General features: G+C 44.6%; 1 protein-coding gene across 6 annotated transcripts in view; it reads left to right on the top strand.

Annotated features, from left to right (window-relative positions):
• Positions 1-16,776, top strand: part of erich2 (glutamate-rich 2) — a 326,385-nt gene extending 309,609 nt beyond the window's left edge. For 4 of the 6 annotated variants that reach the window (XM_070875668.1, XM_070875670.1, XM_070875674.1 and 1 more), the window contains one exon: positions 12,056-16,776. In XM_070875668.1, the coding sequence (XP_070731769.1) occupies positions 12,056-12,213 (158 nt within the window). In that variant the 3' untranslated portion in view covers positions 12,214-16,776. The remainder of the gene's footprint in view (positions 1-12,055) is intronic. The other 2 variants (XM_070875669.1, XM_070875671.1) reach the window with 2 other exon arrangements.
• The last annotated feature ends 6,875 nt before the right edge of the window (positions 16,777-23,651 follow it).

The raw sequence follows: 23,651 nt of genomic DNA, 5'->3' as shown, positions 1-23,651 counted from the left end.
GTTTTGGGGAGCAGGCAGGGAAGTGGAACTGAGTCCATGATCGGATCAGCCATGATCGTATTGAATGGCGGAGCAGGTTCGAGGAGCTGTATGGCCCACTCCTGCTCCTATTTCTTATGTTCTTATGTAAATCAGGATGAGTAAGTTATGCGTTGATTCTGGAAATCTGGCAGGTTCATTTTTTAGGCATTGCAAACCCACCAATTTTGAAGCAGTGGAAGTAATTATATGTGTTATCCACTAATGGGTTTACTGATGGCATCCATATCTTCAGGTAGATACAGTCTATCATCCCTGAAATTCTGGGAAAGCCTACTACAACATAAAAGTATTGACATGCAACCCACTTTTTTTACACTCCTGGAACATTCTCTGGAACAATATAAATGATCCGTTCCTCAATCCAGAAGGGCGTAGAGCCCTGGCAAATAGCAGAAAATCACCTCCTGAATTGGTGCAGCGACCAGATGGTGCTCAGTCAGTAGCATCAGAAAATGTCTGAAGTTGTTGGGACTCATGCATGTTAGGTAAAGACTGTGTCGTCGTCGTGCGTCGTCGGCCATGGAAAAGGTACAAGGGAAAGGCTGGTCAAGGCAAGGGTTTCTGTGAAATAATCTTGGCTTCACTTTGTGATTCTTATTAAGACTAGGTCCCTTTCCCAATTTCATCCAGTGATTTATTGAAATATTTCCAACAGTCTTTCTCCAGCAAATTTTCATGTAATTTTACACCATTACCTAACTGTATCAATGGGTAGTGTTGTGTTCAGAATAAATCCATAGGACTCTGTTGCAAGCTCAAACTGTTGTGACCTTAGTCTCTTTATTCAGACTCCAGAGTGGAAACATAGAAAATAGCTGCAGAAGCAGGACACTCAGTCTTTCGAGCCTGTACCGCCATTCAATATGATCATGGCTGATCACGCAACTTCAGTACCCCACTCCTGCCTTCTCTCCATACCCCCTGATCCCTTCAGCTGTAAGGGCCACATCTAACTCCCTTTTGAATATGTCCAACGAATTGAACTCAACAACTTTCTGTGGCAGAGAATTCCACAGGTTCACAACTCTCTGGGTGAAAAAGTTTCTACTCATCTCGGTCCTATATGGCTTACCCCTTATCTTTAGACTGTGACTTCTGGTTCTGGACTTCCCCAATATTGGGAACATTCTTCCTGCATCTAACCTGTCCAGTCCCGTCAGAATTTTATAAGTTTCTATGAGATCCCCTCTCATTCTTCTAAATTCCAGTGAGTATAAGCCTAGCCGATCCACTCTTTCCTCATATGTCAGTCCCGGCTTTCAGTCTGCACTCCCTCAATAGCAAGAACGTCCTTCCTCAGATTAGGAGACCAAAACTGCACACAATACTCAAGGTGTGGTCTCACCAAGGCCCTGTACAACTGCAGTAAGACCTCCCTGCTCCTATACTCAAATTCCCTCACTATGAAGGACAGCATGCCATTTGCTTTCTTTACTGCCTGCTGTACCTGCATGCCTACCTTCAATGACTGATGTACCATGACACCCAGGTCTCTTTGCACCTCCCCTTTTACTAATCTGTTACCATTCAGATAATAATCTGCCTTCCTGTTTTTGCCACCAAAGTGGATAACCTGACATTTATCCACATTATACTGCATCTGCCATGTATTTGCCCATTCACCTAACCTGTCCAAGTCCCCCTGCAGCCTCTTAGCATCCTCCTCGCAGCTCGCACTGCCACCCAACTTAGTGTCATCTGAAAACTTGGAGATATTACCTTCAATTCCCTCATCTAAATCATTAACGTATGTTGTAAATAGCTGGGGTCTCAGCACTGAACCCTGCAGCACCCCACTAGTCACTGCCTGCCATTCTGAAAAGGATCCGTTTATTCCCACTCTTTGCACCCTGTCTGCCAACCAGTTCTCTATCCATGTCAATACATTACCCCCAATACCATGTGCCTTAATTTTGCAGCATGGTGAATCACCTTTTATACCTGCTTGCCCCAGGGTGTACAGGTATCCCTTAGGTTTCCCACAGGTGTGCCCCCTAGTGGCAAGTCTTACATATTGGTGAGGTTTACATACATACACAATATCACTCCCCCCCACCCCCCCCCAAAGTCTTATGTACACATTATTTGCAAGTTGAGGCGATCTGACGCCCTGCGTCCCTGGATCGAACACCTGGGTTGAAGTCCTGACGTGGTGGGTTCATCGTCATGGTTGACGGCAAGATCGATTGTGTTAGTGGGTTGCAGGTCCTTTCATAGTGGTTCCTGGTTATCTGTAGTTTGCAGTTTGGTCTGGTCCAAATGCTTTCTGCGTTTGCCCAGTACATGGTTCCACAATCAAACGCTCCATTTTCATCGCACACACTCCATTCCCCCCTTTGGCTAATACAGTGCTAGCGGCCCATCTGGGGCCCTGAACATGGTCTGCATCACTTATTCTGATGTTGTGTGGAGGAGCCGTGTGATCATGGTACATTCTCTGCTGATAACACAGAAGGCTCGATTCTGAGTGATTCTGCCTGGTGACTGCGTAGCACCCGGGATAGCCGGGTCTGTAGGGAATCTACCATGACGTGTGGTGCTTGGCTTTGCGATTTGGGCTGCCTGCTCCGGACTATTGTCGCTGACCCTAAAGTCTGGCAAGTCCAAGATGGCCGATATGGCCTTGAGACTTTCAGTAGTGGCGGGAGGCTTCGTGGTCCCCGTGGATCCTGGGCCATGGTATGGGGGGCCCGGACCACCGACTGCGTGTAGCCACCCTGCCTTTCTTTGCAACATTGGGATGGGCCTTTTGTCTTTGCAATGGATAAGCTGCAACATCCCATCTCGCGGTTCACCGTTGGCAGGCGGTAACGTGGGATCCTGGCTGGTCCAGGTCCGAAACTGGGGGGCCGTTACGGTTGACCCATCGCTTTCTAGCACTTCCACGACCACGAGTGGGTCTGCAGGCTGCGCCATTTCCACCCTGGTGGAGGGAAACGGTAGCCAACTGAGAGCATTAGCGCTATTCTCAGTGCCTGGCCCGTGACGGATCATGTTACAGTGCACAGACAGCGTTAGACATTCTCGAAACAATGCATCGATAATGGCGCCAAAACTGTGGGATGGGCAGCTTGTCTGACTCGAGCAAATATTGGGACCCTCTTTGGTACGTCTCTTTTGTCCCATGAACTCAAGATGCTGCCTTGATTAACTTATTGATTACATGTACAACCGGTTGGGGCTCACCCGCTACTTTGGCTTGCTGCACAACACGCCCGATCCCGTGCGGTAACACATCACTTGTTACAAGTACTTTGTCAGATACATATACAACCGGTTGGTGTTTGCCCGCTACTTTGGCTTGTTGTAAGGTGCCCCCGACCCCATATGATGGTACATCATTGGCTGCAAAAGCGCGCTCACATGGGTTACATAGTGCAAACAACTTATTGGAACGTAGTGGGTTCTTGGCCTTCTCAGCGGCCACCCCTTCACCCTTGCCCCAAACCCAGTCGTCTTCCTTGCTGGGCAACACATACCTCTGTTCCATTGTGGCAACATCCCGTGGTCTGGACGCACTCTCGTCCCGTGGTCTGGATGCATTTTCGTCCCGTGGTCTGGATGCACCTTCGTCCCATGGTCTGGATGCACTTTCGTCCCGTAGTTTGGACACACTCTCGTCCGTGTCCGTGATCTTCCTCCCCAGGGATTTAGCCTCTGGCGTTGGGAAGACGCATTCAGATCGTTTCGGCCGACGTCCCGCTCTGCATGGTCAACCTGGAGTCTCTTCCATCGTCGCGAAGAGGTCGTGGGTACCACGCCTGTACCGCTGCTCAGTTGATCTTCACCTCCTCATGGTCGTGATGAGCGGCCTGTGCCTCGGGGATCTGCAAATGGATCTGCACTTCGATGCCTGGTTCAGCTGAAGGTGAGGGTTTGCTCAGCCTTTGAGCAGGGGAGACATCGTTCACCGGAGAAGGTACACAGAGGTCTTCCCAGTTTCATCGAATCTTCCCCATCCACCTTCTACCAAGCAGCGTTGGCCCATCACCTGAAACAATCCACAGTGGTAAATCGTGCACCGCTCCCTCATGGAATATTCTTATGTCCACACTACCAATAACTGGTATCAGTTCCTTGGTGTAGGAGTGCAGCTTTGCCTGAATCGGGATCAGCTTGTCACCCCACGGCCTCTAGAATGCCTTCTAGCTCATAACTGATTGACTCGCCTCCGTAACTAATTCCATGGAGACTGGAGTGCCGTTGAGTTCAACTTTTAACATTATCGGAGGGCTTTTGGTGGTCAAGGTGTGTATCCCATATACTTCCTCTTCATTCACAGGTTAAGTTGCCTCTCCTGCTCGTTCAGCGTGATCCTCGCTGGATCGGTTGTCCTCGCCTGACTCTGCCACGTGGTGAGTCACAGGTCATTTGCACATTCGCTGGAGGTGCCCCGTTGTTCCACAGTCCTTGCACACATAGGCCTTGAATCAACATTGATGAGTGCTATGACTGCCCCCGCAGCGCCAACATGGTGCTAATGAATACGCATTCACGCACCACAGCGGACTCTGAGTCACTCTAGGTCTGGCCTCTGCAGTCGTGTGGGCCCTGCCCTGTACAGTTCTGCCTACTGAAAACATTATCTTATGCACAGTACTTGCCGGTGAGCTTCGATTCTGTGAAGATATCTGTTTCGTGTTATCGCTCGTGGATATGAAGGCTTGGGCTATCGTGATGGCCTTGCTCAGATCTAGGGATTCGGCAGACAGCAATTTGCGAAGAATGACCTCGTGGCCAATTCCAAGCACGAAAATGTCCCGCAACATTTCCCCCAAGGATCCTGCAAATTCGCACTGTTCCGCAAGGCATCTTAGGTTGGCAACAAAACTTGCCACGTTCTGGCCCTCTGAGCGATGGTGCGTATAGAAGCGATACCTGGCCATCAGGATGCTCTCCTTCGGCTTGAGGTGTTCCCTAACCAGCGTACACAGCTCGGTGTAAGACTTGTCCGTTGGTTTGACCGGTGCCAGCAGATTTTTGAGGACGCCATGTATCGAAGACCCACATACGGTGAGGAGAATCGCCCTGCACTTGATCGCCGTCTCAGCCTTGTCCAGTTCGTTGGCCACGAAGTACTGGTCGAGGTGCTCAACGAAGGCTTTCCAATCATCGCCCTCAATGAATCTCTCAAGAATACCAATGGCAGCCATGACCGTGTGAAAGTTTGTGATCCGTTACGCGTCACCAATTTGTTGTGTTCAGAATGTACAGGACTGTATTGCAAGCTCAAACTTTTGTGACCTTAGTCTCTTTATTCAGACTCCAGAGTGGAGAAGCAGCATGGTGAATCACCTTTTATACCTGCTTGCCCCAGGGTGCACAGGTGACCCTTAGGTCTCCCACAGGTGTGCCCCCTAGTGGCAAGTCTTACATATTGGTGAGGTTTACATGCATACGCAACAGGTAGCACAGTCAATCCCTTCTGTTCTATTTTCATAAGATGCAAAATATGAATCTGAGACCTTTTTCTGTCACATTAGTATTATTGAGAGCACGTAATGTTATATATATAGAAATTATATAAAATTATGTAATGCTGGACCAACTTTCAGCTGTGTGTGAGTAGTAGCTAAAGCATCATCGTCATCATCATAGGCAGTCCCTCGGAGTCGAGGAAGACTTGCTTCCACTCCTGAAGTGAGTTCTTTGGTGGCTGAACAGTCCAATACGAGAGCCACAGACTCTGTCACAGGTGGGACAGACAGTCATCGAGGGAAGGTTTGGGTGGGACTGGTTTGCCGCACGCTCCTTCTGCTGCCTGAGCTTGATCTCTTCGCGCTCTCGGCGTTGAGACTCGAGGTGCTCAACGCCCTCCCGGATACACTTTCTCCACTTAGGGCGGTCTTTGGCCAGAGACTCCCAGGTGTCAGTGGTGATGTCGCACTTTATCAGGGAGGCTTTGAGGGTGTCTTTGTAACGTTTCCGCTGCCCACCTTTGGCTCGTTTGCTAAAGCATACCTCTGGCAGAAAGTACATTCCTTTTGCCATATATGGCTTAGTTCTTCGACATGATTTTAATATGTAGTTTATGTACTTCAGCTATGACCTTCATTTTGTCAGATTGATGAAAGTCTACACCTACCAAACCACAATACCCTATTTTTTTTAAGTTCTACTCCTCCTGGTTGTTTTTCTTGTCTGTCTCCTGGTATTTGTGTTCTGTGCAGTCCTTCTCCCACTATTTGTAGTTTTTTAGTGTTACTTTTTTCAAGTATAGGTCAACTATTTTCTTTTAACGCTTGCTTTTTATCTAAGTCTCAACAACTTTTTTTTACTGTCGTGCTCAGTGTTTTTGTTTTTTAGCAGCATTATAAAAGTTTCTGGTTTTTAGCCATATCTCTTCTGTTTCCTATTAAATCGCACTCTCAGTATTTCTATTTCTTTGTAAGTCTCAACAATAACTTGTATTTATATAGTGCCTTTAATGTAGAAGATGCAATCTGAGTCTGACATTATGTACTCCCACTCCTAGTATTTATTTTTAATCCTACTCTCAGTATTTATTAATTACTACTCTTCTGTTTTTAGTTGTACTTCCAACTTTTTTTTAAACTTCACACACAGTGAAACTTCCCAAGATGAACACCCCAATTCTTAAAATTATACATTGAAGTGAAAAATCTGCAGGGGAGACTAGGCCAGGATCCAACTGCCTCTACAATGCCAGAGGTATAGGAGGGGCAGGGCTGGAGGCCACATCTCTGGCCTCATTGGGACTCGGTGTGTCATTGGTGGTGAGATCTGGAGTACTCGGATGCCAAATGGTGTACATGGCTCCTATGAGGGTCCAGGTCGGAACCATGGCCTGAATCCCTGATTAATAAATTTGCATTTTTAAAAATGATGTAAAGGGAGCTCCTGAAGGTACTTCAAATTTCTTTCTGAGGGTACTAAGTACCACATCCCAGAACTTACAAGGTTCACCATAATTTTCAGCCTTTGGGAGTAGACAGGTACCCCTAGCGATTGAGGCATTTAATCAAAGAGACCATCCCCTGACTACATGGGGTCTCAAACTGATCTGTCCTGTCACTTCTACCCCTGCGGATATTCAGCCCCCTGATTTTTTACCTCTCCTCATTAAGTTTTCACTCACCATTCTTTTCATCATAATAGCCCTACCTCTGCTCAGATCTCATCCTACTAAAATTTTCTGTGTTCTGCACTCACCATTAGCAAATTTTGGAATCTCCTTAACTTCCTTCGGAAACTTTTAAATATTTACCTATCTCTCAACTTTTTCCACCCACTTACCAACACAATCTAATTTGCTATTATCAATTTCCCCAAAGCCCAACTGTTTCCTCATCTTGCCTCCCATGATGTGTCATAACTTCCCATCACCTGTTACTCCCCAACCTAACCCGGCAATAATCACATGTCCAGCTTTACACTTGCATTCAAAACAACAGAAAAACGGACACACAAATGTAAAATTTTATTAATACTTTCATTCTCAGTTATACATAAAATGTTTCATTGAAATTATATTCAAAACTTTATACACATTATAGAAAAACTTTCTGTTGTAAAGATATATGTATATAAACACAAGTACATTTAGCTGTACAATTTCTATTTCACATTTATTTATTTGTTTTTAGTTTAATTTCCATCTTTTCAAAAACTCCACAATTACATGAAAACCGTCTAAGATATTATTTTATACTATTTTTCCATTGGTTACAATTTCTTATAATTTCTACATTGATCTATAATGACAAATCTTCATTGTGACATCTAATCCTCTTGTCCTTATCAAACAACATATCTTCTGACTCGGCATCGCAGAGGGATATCAACTAACTATCTGAATTTATTTATCTTGTATTTTTTGAGCTGTCCTACTGCAGGTATTTTACTTCACACTTCTCTGCATTAAATTTAATCTACCACTTGTCTGACCTTTCCATTAACCTGGTCTTTTACAGTTTGCCTCAACCACCCCTCACTTTATCACAATACATTGAGAACAAAATAGACTCAGCACTGGCATCTGGGGTACATTACTTCCAACCTTTCTCAAATCCAAGCAACAATTATTCACGCTAATCTTTTGTTTCCAGTCCATCAACCTCTGTTCTATCTTTGCTGCTACATTTCCTATTATACAATTTGTAGCAAGCTTCATGTGTGTCATGTATGTACTTTTGGGATCACTAGCCACGAGATGGCGTCACTGTTGGAGGCCATTGGGCTGCACGCATGTCTGTGCAGCCCAAGTATAAAAGACTAACCATTTTGTATATTAGTCACTTTGGGCCTTAATAAAGCAGAGCCAAGTCATACCTCTTGGAGTTAAACAGTACTCAGTCTAACAGTTATTGCATACACAACAATGAGAGACATCTTAGCACAGACCTTCTGGAAATCCATATACATCATGAGATAGATTTTCAACGCTGCTCTGATGTAAAATTGGCATTGTGGATCGGCCACACATAGAAACCGCCCGATTTTCATTTCCGATCTGTAACACCAGTTTTATATCCTTTATCAGTCACTTCTTCAAAGAAGGAATTGATTATCCCATGAATTTCTAAATACTCACTAATTTGATGTAGAATTATAGATTCTTGGAGTTTCCCCACTGTAGTTAAGTCATAACGTAATCTTACCTATAAGTCACAGGGGGACCTGCACTGTCTGGAGTCCAGTAGCAGAGCCACAATGCCGAATGGATAGAAACAGAAACATAGAAAATAGGTGCAGGAGTAGGCCATTCAGCCCTTCGAGCCTGCACCACCATTCAATAAGATCATGGCTGATCATTCACCTCAGTACCCCTTTCCTGCTTTCTCTCCATATCCCTTGATCCCTTGAATATATCCAATGAACTGACATCAACAACTCTTTGCGGTAGAGAATTCCACAGGTTAACAACTCTCTGGGCCCAAGTTTCGGGCCGCGCCTAGAACGGCACAGCCCCGACCTGGACGCCCATTTTTCGTGCCACAAAGTGCGCCTAAAAAAAACTTACATATTCTCCGGCTCCCTGCAGGTCGTTTGCAGCTCGGCGCAGCGCAGCACGAGCTGTAGGGGGCGGAGCTAGGTCCCTGCGCTGAAAACAGTGCCGGGACCTCTGCACGTGCACGCTACAGTGGGCGCGCATGTGCAGTAACTCCAGGCGCCCAAAACTGTGTGGGAGGAGCCCAAAGCACGTAGCCCCTAGCCCTGGCTGAATGGTCTCACTGGGGCTGCGTGCATAAGGCTGCCTCCCACGCCCAGCTCCTGCTTCCTCCCAACCCGACTCGACTCCCGCTTCCCCCCCCCGCCCCCAGACCGGACCTGACACCGACACCAACCCCCGCTCCCCCCCCCCACTCCCGGACCGGACCCGACCCGACCCCCCGGACTGGACCCGACCCGCGCTCCCCCCCCAACCCCACCCGACCTGACCTCCCTCTCCCTCCCTCTCTCCCCCCCCCACCCCGACCCGAACCGAACCGACCCGCGCTCCCGACCCCGACCCGCGCTCCCCCGACCCGACCGCGCTCCCGACCCGACCCAATGCCACCTACCTGTAAATCTGGTGCTAGGGACGGGCCCTGTCCGAAGTCTTGGGCCCTGCCCGAAGTCTTGGGCCCAGCCTGTTCAACCTCTCTCCCCCTTCTCCTTCCCCCCCCCTGTTTTCCTTCCCCTCTTCTCCTTTCTCCCCCCCTTCTCCTTCACCCCCCTTCTCCTTTCCCCCCCTTCTCCTTTCCCCCCCTCTCCTTTCCCCCCCTTCTCCTTTCCCCCCCTTCTCCTTCCCTTCTCCCCCCCTTCCCTTTCCCCTTCTCCTTCCCTTCTCTTCTCCCCCCCCTTCTCTTTCCCCTTCTCCTCTCCCCCCCTTTACCTTTCTCCTCTTCCCCCCTTTCCCCTTCTCCTCTCCCCCCCTTCCCCCTTCTCCTCCCCCTTCCCCTTCTCCTCCTCCTCCTCCCCCCTTCCCCTTCTCCTCCTCCCCCCCTTCTCTTCTCCTCCCCCCCTTCTCTTCTCCCCCCTTCTCTTTCCCCCACTTCTCTCCCCCCCTCCCCCTTCTCTCCCATCCCTCCCGCTTCCCTCCCTCCCCCTCTCTCCCTCTAGCCCCCTCCTCCCCCTCCCCTCGCTGTCAGAAACACAGACACTGACAGACAGAGAGTGAGAGACACACACAGACAGACAGACAGAGAGATAGAGACACTGACAGAGACACACTGGGGGGGGCATCCCAGCACGCTGTTGGAGGGCTCCCGGTGCCGCAGTCGGTAAGTAGAAAATGTCTTATTTATTGATTTAAAAAAAAATTATTTCTTGTTAATTTTTTTTGATTGATTTATTGGTTGATTTATTGATGTTTTTATCATTTATTATTGATGATGGCTCTTTATTTGTAAACTTCCCTTTCAACCCCCCCCCGCCCCCATTTCCTACGCCTGATTTGTAACCTACACCTGATTTTCTAAAGTTTTTTCGAGCGTACAAAAATCTTCACTTACTCCATTCTAAGTTAGTTTGGAGTAAGTTTTCACTGCCGAAACTTTGAAAACAGGCATAGGTGGCCGGTCGCGTCCCCTTTTGAAAAAAAAATTCTGTTCCAAAGTGAAACTGTTCTAACTGACTAGAACTGGAGCAAACTAAATGCCGAGAATTTGAATTTCTAAGATACTCCGTTCTGCACCAGTTGCTCCAAAAAATCAGGAGCAACTGAGGCTGAAACTTGGGCCCTCTGAGTGAAGAAGTTTCTCCTCATCTCGGTCCTAAATGGCTTGCCCCTTATCCTTAGACTGTGTCCCCTGATTCTGGACTTCCCCAACATCGAGAACATTCTTCCTGCATCTAACCTGTCCAGTCCTGTCAGAATTTTATATGTTTCTATGAGATCCCCTCTCGTCCTTCTAAACTCTAGTGAATACAGACCCAGTCGATCCAGTCTCTCCTCATATGAGACTGGCCAAGGTAATTTTTTTTAATACCTATCAGAACTCCTGTCATCCAGGAGGAGAAGGAGTGCTCCCCCCAAGTTCCGCAAGGAGTCCTTGGGTCTCCCCTGGTTGCTGCGGAACCCTCCCCCACCCACAACTCCCTGTTTGCCTCCAGACCCCTGCTCCCACTGACTGCCGGGGACTGTACCAGCAGCTCTCCGGCAGTGGCCTCCTCCTGCCCACCGGACTCCTCGAACCTATATTTAAATGAGGCCCTGCCGTTAAGATCAGCAGGTCCTCCACGTCCCTGAACTCTCAGGATGCGCTGCCCGCTTTGGGGCTTGCGCACACTGTTCCTTTCCCCACCCCTTCCTTTAAAAATCAGGGCTGAAGTGTTTGTTCAAAGAATCACAGTACAGAAACAGGGCATTTGTCTCATCAAGTCTGTGGCTGGTATCTTACATTGCATGGTTCTAATCATTCCCCAGACCCTTTAATTCCCTGATAAAATAATTTATGAACTCAGTCTCAAAAACTGTTTGTGGTCGAGAATTCTACATTCTAACCATCCCCCGTAAAATGAATTTTTCTAACCTCGCCTGTTAATTTTTCTGATTATCTTAAAAATGTATCAACATACTGATAAATAGAAACAATGTACCACTATTTACCTTATAACTTCACAATCTTGAAGACCTCTATCACGTGACCCTTTAACCACTCCAGTGAAAAAGGCTTTAAATTTGCCAATCTGTCTTCATAACTAATTCTTCATCCTTCATAGCATCCTAGTGAATCTGCTTTATACTTTTTCATTTTATAGATTGGTGTATAAACTCCATGCAAATACTTTTCAATTGTTTGTTCAACTTCTTCACCTTGTTCCTTACCTTCTGAGCTTAATATTCTTTCATCTTGTTTGTAGTTTTCCATATTTCCTCCAAGTAATAGATTGTAGATTACATTGCTGAATAGCCTCTTATTCCTGTTCTTTCTATGCATGCTTGTGGGTGTGTTGTGATGCTGCATATTTTTCTCTTTTTCCCTGCATTATCAATGCATTCAAAAAACTAAGTTTGCAATAAATATACATTTGACTAATTATACCTGAATTAACAACTTACTTTTAGATGAAGCTGCATCAACTCATCAAAATGATGAAGATAGTACTGAAAGTGACAGTAGTGATGAAGATGACAGCGAGGATAGCAATAATGAAGACAGCGATGAAAATGAAAGATCAGATGAGGAGTCTGTTGATTCATCTGAAAGTGAAGAAAGTGCATAGAGACCATCAATTTCCATAAAAAGTATGTCACAGTACTATCTTACTTAAAACAGCAAGTTTCTTCACCAATTTCCTTTTACAAAGGGTTATGATCAACTCTTATCTTAAAAAATAAAATGACATGTATCACTCGATTATTAGTGACACAGAAAATAGCAATGCTAAGAACATTGAACATCAAACAAGGATTTGTTACATTTCAACTCTTTTGCCCTTCTGCATTATTAAATCAAGATCTATCTTACCCCTGCATTTTAGTAGACAATGTTGTCTCTATGAACTCATCATGTTTAAGATTCTATTCTAATGAACTAAATTTAAGTCCTGCTTCCATCCCAGATACCCCTGTCGTATATTATTTGCAGAAATATAGCCAGAATCAAAACGAATGAAAGTATAAGATATAAGTTGCCTCTCGTGATAGCAGATAGGTTTAGCAGGTTATTTAGCCTAAGGTAGACAGCTTAGGCTCTTTCCACTTCATCAAATACATTTGTTTTCATAAATTAAACAGATTCCCACTATTAACATGTCTTTTTTAGAGGAAGATTCTTCACAACACACAAGATAGGTCTTATTTTTGGCACTATGATAGTATGTGTAATTTTACTCCCACCACAGCAAAACTAGAAAATGTACAGAAAGTCCAGTGAAGTCTCAGCAGCATTTTGTACGAACAATAGTGGATTTTGAATTGTATCCTTGCATCTCAAATTTGCGAAATACATATGAACAATGCATCATAACTTTCCATGGTTCATCCACATGCGGTCGATTCAGATTTAACTTCCATCTCTTATGTAGTGCTTCCAATTCCTTTAAAATAAAGACACGTCTGTCAAAGTTGTCTTAATATCCACTTTTAAAAAGCTCCCACACCTTGAAGTGCGAGATGGCAAATCAACAATTGTTTCTTAGTCCCAGAATTATTTAACTGAATAAATAGCATGTAGGAATATTGTGTTTGCTCAACAACTGGTGAATATGCAAATGACACAGTTCTTAAATAATGTTCCCGATTTTCAGGTATACCCCTCTGCCCACCAAACACATGCACACTTCCTCAAACACACACACTTCCAGTAACTCACATTTCCCCAAACACACACACTTCCCCAAAATTCACATTTTCCCAAATATACATATTTCCCTGAAATTCATAAATTATTTTCCTTCCAAACACATACAATCCTTCCCTGATATACATAGGAACCGAAATTCATCAGCCCAGTGCCCTCTGCCGCTAACTGCTGTCCACACCCGCAGGCATTCCTCCTGAAGCTGCGGCCACTGCCACTTTCGAGGTGGCCTGGAGCGGGTGGGAGCGGAGAGCCGCCGGGCACCGTCCGCTGATGTCAGCAGGCGACCGAGTGGTGCAACTGACCTCCTGCCCACTGAGCTCCCAGATTCCTGCGGGCGGGACTCGGCGGCAGAGCGGGGGTGGACCGTTAGCTGCAGGCTGATCTGTCCCCGACGGTAAGTCTGAAGAACCTGAAAAAAAGGTAAGTGAACTTGTTAAAAAAAAATGTTAACAGCAACTTACCTGCATGGGGTCCCCTGAAGGTCGTCGGATAATTTTTGTATTTTTTATTGGTGATTTTTTTTTAGGTCTTCGTTCCTCCAAAGGCACAACTCCATCCTCGACGGCACTTGGGCAGCAAGCGCCTGTGCCACCGAGACTGAGACCTCCCACTCACTGCCGCCCAGATTGGTAGTGTACGTCATTCATTTGCAACCCGCCGACCTTCGAGGGACCTCGGCCATGAATATCCCGCCCAAAGTACCGTCCGGTACCTTGGCACCACTTTGGGTGGCATCTGGGCGGGCGGAGGACTGACAAAAATCGGCCCCATACTTTCTCTCCTTCCCTAAACGCGCGTGTGCGCACACACACACACACACACACACAGCCTAATACACACATTTCTATTATGGATATAATGTGGTCGAAAGTATATGCCAGAATTCCAAAGTGCTGTTTTTAAGCCTGAAAAATAAGTAGTGATCCAATACATAGCCAAATATGGGAACAGAATAGATGCAAGAAGAGTGCAACACTCCTGTTCAGTTTAGAACAGTCATTTTTTAAAAAAGATTTCTGGCTCTGTTTTGTCTTGACTAATTGTATTTCAACAATGAATGCTAATAATGTCAGGGAAACTGAATTGGAGGAATTATTGATGTCAGCAGTGTGAAAGACCTAAATTAATATCAGCAGATAGTCATTAACCCAAGGAACGTCAGCAATTAGTGTCCCTTCAATTGAATGTATGTTAATTTATCTCCCTTGCACAATCTTGTTGCATTAATCCTTTGAGTAGTTTCCCCAATGAGACATGATTGGAACAAAATTCAACATGGAAGGGATATATAACATATGTATATGCTTGTGTGTGTGTGTAATGTGATAATGCACAAACAAGCTAAAAAGTGTCCTGAACAAATCCTGAACATTATCGGGCCAGTATGTTTACAAGTATGTAATTTGGAAGTTTCAAGATGAATTAGTTGTGATTATTAACACTTAGGAAAGCTAAAACATGTATCTTGAATCCTTGTGTAACATTTACTAATGAATATATTTGTGAAAGCTGTAAATTAGAAGTTTTCAGTTTAATTATTTATGATTACAGCAGAAAAATATAATGGTTGATCCACAGTAAAAAACGGAAATGTTTGTAATAACTGGGAAGTTGTTTGGATACAAAGAAACTCTTCAAATAACATAAGAACATAAGAAATAGGAGCAGGAGCAGGAGTAGGCCATAATGCCCGTCGAGCCTGCTCCACCATTCAATAAGGACATGGCTGATCTGATCATGGACTCAGTTCCACTTCCCTGCCTGCTCCCCATAACCCCTTATCCCCTTATCGTTTAAGAAACTGTCTATTTCTGTCTTAAGTTTATTTAATGTCCCAGCTTCCATAGTTCTCTGAGGCAGGGAATTCCACAGATTCACAATCCTCTGAGAGAAGAAATTTCTCCTCATCTCAGTTCTAAATGGGCGGCCCCTTATTCTAAGATCATGCCCTCTAGTTCTAGTCTCCCCCACCAGTGGAAACATCCTCTCTGCATCCACCTTGTCAAGCCCCCTCATAATCTTATATGTTTCTATAAGATCGCCTCTCATTCTTCTAAATTCCAATGAGCAGACGCCCAGCTTACTCAACCTTTCCTCATAAGTCAATCCCCTCGTCCCCAGGATCAACCTAGTGAACCTTCTCTGAACTGCCTCCACAGCAAGTATATCCTTTCGTAAATATGGAAACCAAAACTGCAGGCAGTATTCCAGGTGAGGCCTCACCAATACCCTGTACAACTGTAACAAGCCTTCCCAGCTTTTATACTCCATCCCCTTTGCAATAAAGGCCAAGATTCCATTGGCCTTCCTGATCACTTGCTGTACCTGCATATCATCCCCCTGTGTTTCATGCACAAGTACCCCCAGGTCCCACTGTACTTCAGCACTTTGCAATCTTTCGCCATTTAAATAATAACTTGCTCTTTGATTATTTTTCTGCCAAAGTGTATGACCTCACACTTTCCAACATTATACTCCATCTGCCAAATTCTTGCCCACTCACTTAGCCTGTCTATGTCTTCCTGCAACCTCTTTATGTCCTCCTCACACATTGCCCTTCCTCCCATCTTTGTATCGTCAGCAAACTTGGCTACGTTACACTCAGTCCCCTCTTCCAAGTCATTAATATAGATTGTAAATAGTTGGGGTCCCAGCACTGATCCCTGGGGCACCCCACTCGTTACTGATTGCCAACCAGAGAATTAACCATTTATCCCAACTCTCTGTTTTCTGTTTGTTAGCCAATCTTCTATCCATGCTAATATATTACCCCCAACCCTGTGAACTTTTATATTGTGCAATAACTTTTTATGTGGCACCTTGTCAAATGCTTTTTGGAAGTCCAAATACACCACATCCACTGGTTCCCCTTTATCCACCCTGTTTGTTACATCCTCAAAGAATTCCAGCAAATTTGTCAAACATGACTTCCCCTTCATAAATCCATGCTGACTTTGCCTGATCAAATTTTGCTTTTCCAAATGTCCTGTCACTGCTTCTTTAATGATGGACTCCAACATTTTCCCAACCACAGATGTGAGGCGAACTGGTCTATAGTTTCCTGCTTTTTATCTGCCTCCTTATTTGAATAGGGGTGTCACATTTGCAATTTTCCAACTTGCATCATTCCTGTTCTGAACAACTTTAAATTATATTACCATGTTATAACCTTCCCGACTTTGGTGTCCGGTACACAGTGACAATATTGAATCCTACTACCTTTGCATATAAGGCCTATCATGTTGCTATCACCTCATTTTTCTCACTCAACCAAAAACATACTATACTAGCTGATTTTTGTTTCCAAAAACAAAAAGCTGGTCTCATCTGTACTAGAGATCATTTGCTTATCAAAGTCGATTGGCTTATATTCTGACAACAACAAATGCTCTCCCCTACTGAAGGCAAAAAGTATGTATCTCAACCTTGTATAGTGTAAATAAACTCATGCCATTTCAAATGAATATGCTACATAAATTGATGTGTGCTGTACTAAACTGTCTGGAATTTGTTATTGCTGCCTGCACCAGACAAGGCGATCATATCGACATTTCCAACTAAAGATTAATTATTTCTATGCAAGAAACTTATGTAGCCCCAGTAACTACCTGAATGGTTGGTGCAACAAGGTGCTTTTGCATTCAGAATAGGAATATCTAAATATTTTTCTAAGAAATGCTTTCCTGCCAGTAAGACTGGCCTCAAAACTACATGGAATGAAGTGTGTTTTTTTTCACATTTTACAATTTCAAGTGAAATTTACAATGTATCTTCTAATTAATTATTAATCTTAAAACCAAGACTTATTGGGCATAATTTTAACTTTTGGCAATGGTATAAAACTGGTGCTATCGGATCAGCCACCAATTATAAACGCCGAACAATTTTCCTTTACGTTGACTAGAGAGGAAAATCGGGCAGTATAGTGGGGCAGCCAATCTGATTTTGCCTGTTGTGCACCATCGCCACCTTACCTCAATTTGTTTTCAAGAGGGGAACTGGATGGTGCAATGGGTTGGCACTTCTGGGAGCTGAATATAAATTCAATTCAGCTTCTTGGGTTGAAGCTATCTCTTGCTGCTGCATGTAAGCATCCAGCGTGCAACAAAATTTGAAAGTCATAACACAGATCCTGCTGGGTACAGGCCAAAACACAAAAATACCCATAATTCAGTACAAATCACAGAGGCAATCAAAATAATTGCCAAGAGCAGCAGAAAACATCTTGTGAAGCCAGTACTATGACATTTTCTTGTTACAACAGGGGGAGCTTTATTCTGCACTTGGCGTGAAGTGCTTCAAGTTATGTGAAGATATGTGAAGAGAAAACGATTAGTGAAGACAAATGTAGGTCCCTTGCAGTCAGAATCAGGTGAATTTATAATGGTGAACAAAGAAATGACAGACCAATTGAACAAATACTTTGGTTCTGTCTTCACTAAGGAAGACATAAATAAACTTCCGGAAATACTGCGGACCAATGCTCTAGCGAGAAGGAGGAACTGAAGGAAATCCTTATTAGTCAGAAAATTGTGTTAGGGAAATTGATGGGATTGAAGGCCGATAAATCCCCAGGGTCTGATAGTCTGCATCCCAGAGTACCGAAGGAAGTGGCCCTAGAAATAGTGGACACATTAGTGGTCATTTTCCAACATTCTATAGACTCTAGATCAGTTCCTGTGGATTGGAGGGTAGCTAATGTAACCCCACTTTTTAAAAAAGGAGGGAGAGAAAACAGCGAATTATAGACCGGTTAGCCTGACATTTGTAGTGGGGAAAATGTTGGAATCAATTATTAAAGACGTAATAGCAGCACATTTGAAAAGCAGTGACAGGATTAATCCATGTCAGCATGGATTTATGAAAGGGAAATCAGGCAAATAGGGAATGGGTGACCATCAGGCAGAGCAGTGGAAGGAAGGTAGTGCAGGGGTCTCCTGCAGTCATTCCCCCTCCAAAACAGATACACCACCTTGGGTGCTGTTGGGGGGGGGGGGGATGACTCATCAGGGGACAGCAGCAGCAGCCAAGTTCATGGCACCATGGGTGGCTCTGCTTCACAGGAGGGCAGGAAAAAGAGTGGGAGAGCTATAGTGGTAGGGGATTCTATTGTAAGGGGAGTAGATAGACGTTTCTGCGGCTGCAATCGAGACTCCAGGATGGTATGTTGCCTCCCTGGTGCAAGGGTCAAGGATGTCTCAGAGCGGCTGCAGGACATTTTGGAGGGGGAGGGTGAATAATCAGTTACCGTGGTGCATATAGGTACCAACGATATAGGTAAAATACGGGATGAGGTCCTACAAACTGAATTTAGGGAATTAAGAGTTAAATTTAAAAGCAGGACCTCAAAGGTAGTAATCTCAAGATTGCTACCAGTGCCACGAGCTAGTCAGAGTAGAAATAGCAGGATAGCTAAGATGAATACATGGCTTGAAGAGTGGTGCAGGAGGGAGGGATTCAAATTCCTGGGACACTGGAACCGGTTGTGGGGGAGGTGGGACCAGTACAAACCGGACGATCTGCACCTGGGCAGGACCGGAACCAATGTCCTAGGGGGAGTGTTTGCTAGTGCTGTTGGGGAGGGGTTAAACTAATATGACAGGGGGATGGGAACCTATGCAGGGAGACAGAGGGAAGTAAAATGGGGGCAGAAGCAAAAGATAGAAAGAAGAAAAGTAAAAGTGGAGGGCAGAGAAACCCAAGGCAAAAATCAAAAAGGGCCACATTACAGCAAAATTCGAAAGGAACAAAGTGTGTTAAAAAGATAAGCCTGAAGGCTCTGTGCCTCAATGCGAGGAGGATTTGTAATAGGTGGACGAATTAACTACACAGGCAGCTATTAACGAATATGATATAATTGGGATTACGGAGACATGGCTCCAGGGTGACCAAGGCTGGGTACTCAACATCCAGGGGTATTCAACATTCAGGAAGGATAGAGGAGGTGGGGTAGCATTGCTGGTTAAAGAAGAAATTAACGCAATAGTAAGGAAGGACATTAGCTTGGATGATGTGGAATGTGTATGGGTAGAGCTGCGGAATACCAAAGGGCAGAAAACGCTAGTGGGAGTTGTGCACAGACCACCAAACAGTAGTAGTGATGTTGGGGACAGCATCAAACAAGAAATTAGGGATGCGTGCAATAAAGGTATAGCAGTTATCATGGGCGATTTTAATTTACATATAGATTGGGCTAACCAAACTGGTAGCAATACGGTGGAGGAGGATTTCCTGGAGTCATTAGGAATGGTTTTCTCGACCAATATGTCGAGGAACGAACGAGAGGGCTGGCCATCCTAGACTGAGTGATGTGTAATGAGAAAGGACTACTTAGAAATCTTGTTGTGCGAGGCCCCTTGGGGAAGAGTGACCATATGAAAGTAGAATTCTTTATTAAGATGGAGAGTGACACAGTTAATTCAGAGACTAGGGTCCTGAACTTAAGGAAAGGTAACTTCGATGGTATGAGACGTGAATTGGCCAGAATAGACTGGCGAATGATACTTAAAGGGTTGATGATGGATAGGCAATGGCAGGCATTTAAAGATCACATGGATGAACTTCGACAATTGTACATCCCTGTCTGGAGTAAAAATAAAACGGGAAAGGTGGCTCAACCGTGGCTAACAAGGGAAATTAAGGATAGTGTTAAATCCAAGGAAGAGGCATATAAATTGGCCAGAAAAAGCAGCAAACCTAAGGACTGGGAGAAATTTAGAATTCAGCAGAGGAGGACAAAGGGTTTAATTAGGAGGGGGGAAATAGAGTACGAGAGGAAGCTTGCTGGGAACATAAAAACTGACTGCAAAAGCTTTTATAGATATGTGAAGAGAAAAAGATTAGTGAAGACAACCGTAGGTCCCTTGCAGTCAGAATCAGGTGAATTTATAATGGGGAACAAAGAAATGGCAGACCAATTGAACAAATACTTTGGTTCTATCTTCACGAAGGAAGACACAAATAACCTTCCGGAAATACTAGGCGACCAAGGAGCTAGTGTGAAGGAGGAACTGAAGGAAATCCTTATTTGTCAGGAAATTGTGTTATGGAAATTGATGGGATTGAAGGCCAATAAATCCCTGGGGCCTGATAGTCTACATCCCAGAGTACTTAAGGAAGTGGCCCTAGAAATAGTGGAAGCATTGGTGATCATTTTCCAACAGCCTATCAACTCTGGATCAGTTCCTATGGACTGGAGGGTAGCTAATATAACACCACTTTTTAAAAAAGGAGGGAGAGAGAAAATGGGGAATTATAGACCAGTTAGCCTGACATCAGTAGTGGGGAAAATGTTGGAATCAATTATTAAAGATGAAATAGCAGTGCATTTGGAAAGCAGTGACAAGATCGGTCCAAGTCAGCATGGATTTATGAAAGGAAAATCATGCTTGACAAATCTTCTAGAATTTTTTGAGGATGTAACTCGTAAAGTAGACAAGGAAGAACCAGTAGATGTGGTGTATTTGGACTTTCAAAAGGCTTTTGACAAGGTCCCCCACAAGAGATTGGTGTGCAAAATTAAAGCATATGTTATTGGGGCAATGTATTGACGTGGATAGAGAACGGCTTGACAGACAGGAAGCAGAGAGTCAGGATAAACAGGTCCTTTTCAGAATGGCAGGCAATGACTAGTGGGGTGCTGCAGGGCTCAGTGCTGGGACCCCAGTGATTTAGATGAAGGAATTGAGTGTAATATCTCCAAGTTTGCAGATGACACTAAGCTGGGTGGCAGTGTGAGCTGTGAGGCGGATGCTAAGAGGCTGCAAGGTGACTTGGACAGGTTCGGTGAATGGGCAAATGCATGGCAGATGCAGTATAATGTGGATAAATGTGAGATTATCCATTTTGGTGGCAAAAACAGGAAGGCAGATTATTATCTGAATGGTGACAGATTAGTAAAATGGAAGGTGGAAAGAGACCTGGGTGTCATGGTATATCTGTCATTGAAGGTAGGCATGCAGGTACAGCAGGCAGTAAAGAAAGCAAATGGCATGCTGGCCTTCATAGGAGCAGGGAGGTCTTACTGCAGTTGTACAGGGCCTTGGTCAGACCACACCTTGAGTATTGTGTGCCGTTTTGGTCTTCTAATCTGGGGAAGGACGTTTTTGCTATTGAGGGAGTGCAGCGAAAGTTCACCAGACTGATTCCTGGGATGGCAGGACTGACATATGAGGAGAGACTGGATCAACTGGGCCTGTATTCACTGAAGTTTAGAAGAATGAGAGGGGATCTCATAGAAACATATAAAATTCTGACGGGACTGGATGGGTTAGATGCAGGAAGAATGTCCCCGATGTTGGGGAAGTCCAGAACCAGGGGTCACAGTCTAAGGATAAGAGGTAAGCCATTTAGGACCACAATGAGGAGAAACTTCTTCACTGAGAGAATTGTGAAACTATGGAATTCTCGACCGCAGAGATTTGTTGATGCCAGTTTGTTAGATATATTCAAGAGGGAGTTCGATATGGCCCTCACGGCTAAAGGGATCAAGGAGTGTGGAGAGAAAGCAGGAAAGGGGTACTGAGGTGAATGATCAGCCATGATCTTATTGAATGGTAGTGCAGGCTCGAAGGGCCGAATGGCTTACTCCTGCACCTATTTTCTATGTTTCTATGCTTGACAAATCATCTCGAATTTTTTGAGGATGTAACTAGTAGAGTGGACAAAGGAGAACCAGTGGATGTGGTGTATTTGGACTTTCAAAAGGCATTGACCATGTCCCACACAAGAGATTAGTGTGCAAAATTAAAGCACATGGTTTGGGGGTAATGTATTGATGTGGATAGAGAACTGGTTGCAGACAGGAAGCAAAGAGTAGGAATAAACGGGTCCTTTTCAGAATGGCAGACAGTGACTAGTGGGGTACCGCAAGGTTCAGTGCTGGGCCCCCAGCTATTTACAATATACATTAATGATTTGGAGAAGGAATTGAATGTAATATCTCCAAGTTTGCAATTGACACTAAGTTGGGTGGCAGTGAGCCCTGTGGAGGATGCTGAGAAGCTGCAGGGTGACTTGGACAGGTTAGGTGAGTTGGCAAATGCCTGGCAGATGCAGTATAATGTGGATAAATGTTACTTTATCCATTTTGGTGGCAGAAACAGGGAGGCAGAATATTATCTGAATGGTGACAGATTAGGAAAAGGGGAGGTGCAATGAGACCTGGGTGTCATGGTACATCAGTCATTGAAAGTTGGCGTGTAGGTGCAGCAGGCGGTGAAGAAGGCAAATGGCATTTTGGCCTGCATAGCAAGAGGATTTGAGTATGGGAGCAGGGAGGTCTTGCTGCAGATGTACAGGGCCTTGGTGAGGCCACACCTTGAATATTGTGTACAGTTTTGGTCTCCTAATCTGAGGAAGGACATTCTTGCTATTGAGGGAGTGCAGCGAAGGTTCACCAGACTGATTCCCGGGATGGCAGGACTGACATATGAAGAAAGACTGGATCGACTAGGCTTATATTCACTGGAATTTAGAAGAATCAGAGGGGATCTCATAGAAACATATAAAATTCTGACGAGATTGGACAGGTTAGATGCAGGTAGAATGTTCCCGATGTTGGGGAAGTCCAGAACCAGGGGTCACAGTCTAAGGATAAGGGGTAAGCCATTTAGGACCGAGATGAGGAGAAACTTCTTCACTCAGAGAGTTGTGAACCTGTGGCATTCTCTATCACAGAAAGTTGTTAAGGCCAGTTCGTTAGATATATTCAAAAGGGAGTTAGATGTGGCCCTTACAGCTAAAGGGATCAAGAGGTATGGAGAGAAAGCAGGAATGGGGTACTGAAGTTGTATGATCAGACATGATCATATTGAATGGTGGTGCTGGTTCAAAGGGCCGAATGGCCTACTCCTGCACCTATTTTCTATGTTTCGATGTTAACACTGGATGTCAAAGCAGGAAAGTGTTCCATTCCAGTGCTAAAGTCACTCACCTAAATTAGTACAAGCAGTGACAAAAAATATATTTTTTTAAATTAGGGCAATATTTTCTTCTGTGCATGACTCAGAGCAAACTACCCCGGATATGAATAAACAGTGGTACAATACTAGAAGAAAGCAATAACAGACTTCATTTGTTTTTAGTGCTGGTCTGCGGATTTCCTCTATTCAAAAATGGGTACAGGAAATTAGCAAAAATAAGGAATTTGCATGTAAAAATGTTGTTCAAGGAAGGCCATTATTAAATTCACAAAGGATTGCTCGGGTTGGTGAATAATCCATATAAAAAATGTGATTTGAACCACTGGTCAGAACCTGAGGGGGGAGGTGCAATTTTCAACTCCCGACTGCCCGTAGATCACTCAAAAAAGGGATGTACTCCACTTAATTAGAGAACTTAGGTATAGGTTGACAG

This window comes from Pristiophorus japonicus, chromosome 3 (genome assembly GCF_044704955.1).
Source record: "Pristiophorus japonicus isolate sPriJap1 chromosome 3, sPriJap1.hap1, whole genome shotgun sequence".
In the NCBI taxonomy this organism is placed as follows: domain Eukaryota; kingdom Metazoa; phylum Chordata; class Chondrichthyes; family Pristiophoridae; genus Pristiophorus; species Pristiophorus japonicus.
Note: the sequence above shows the minus strand (reverse complement) of the source record. Positions and strands in the feature narration are given on the sequence as shown.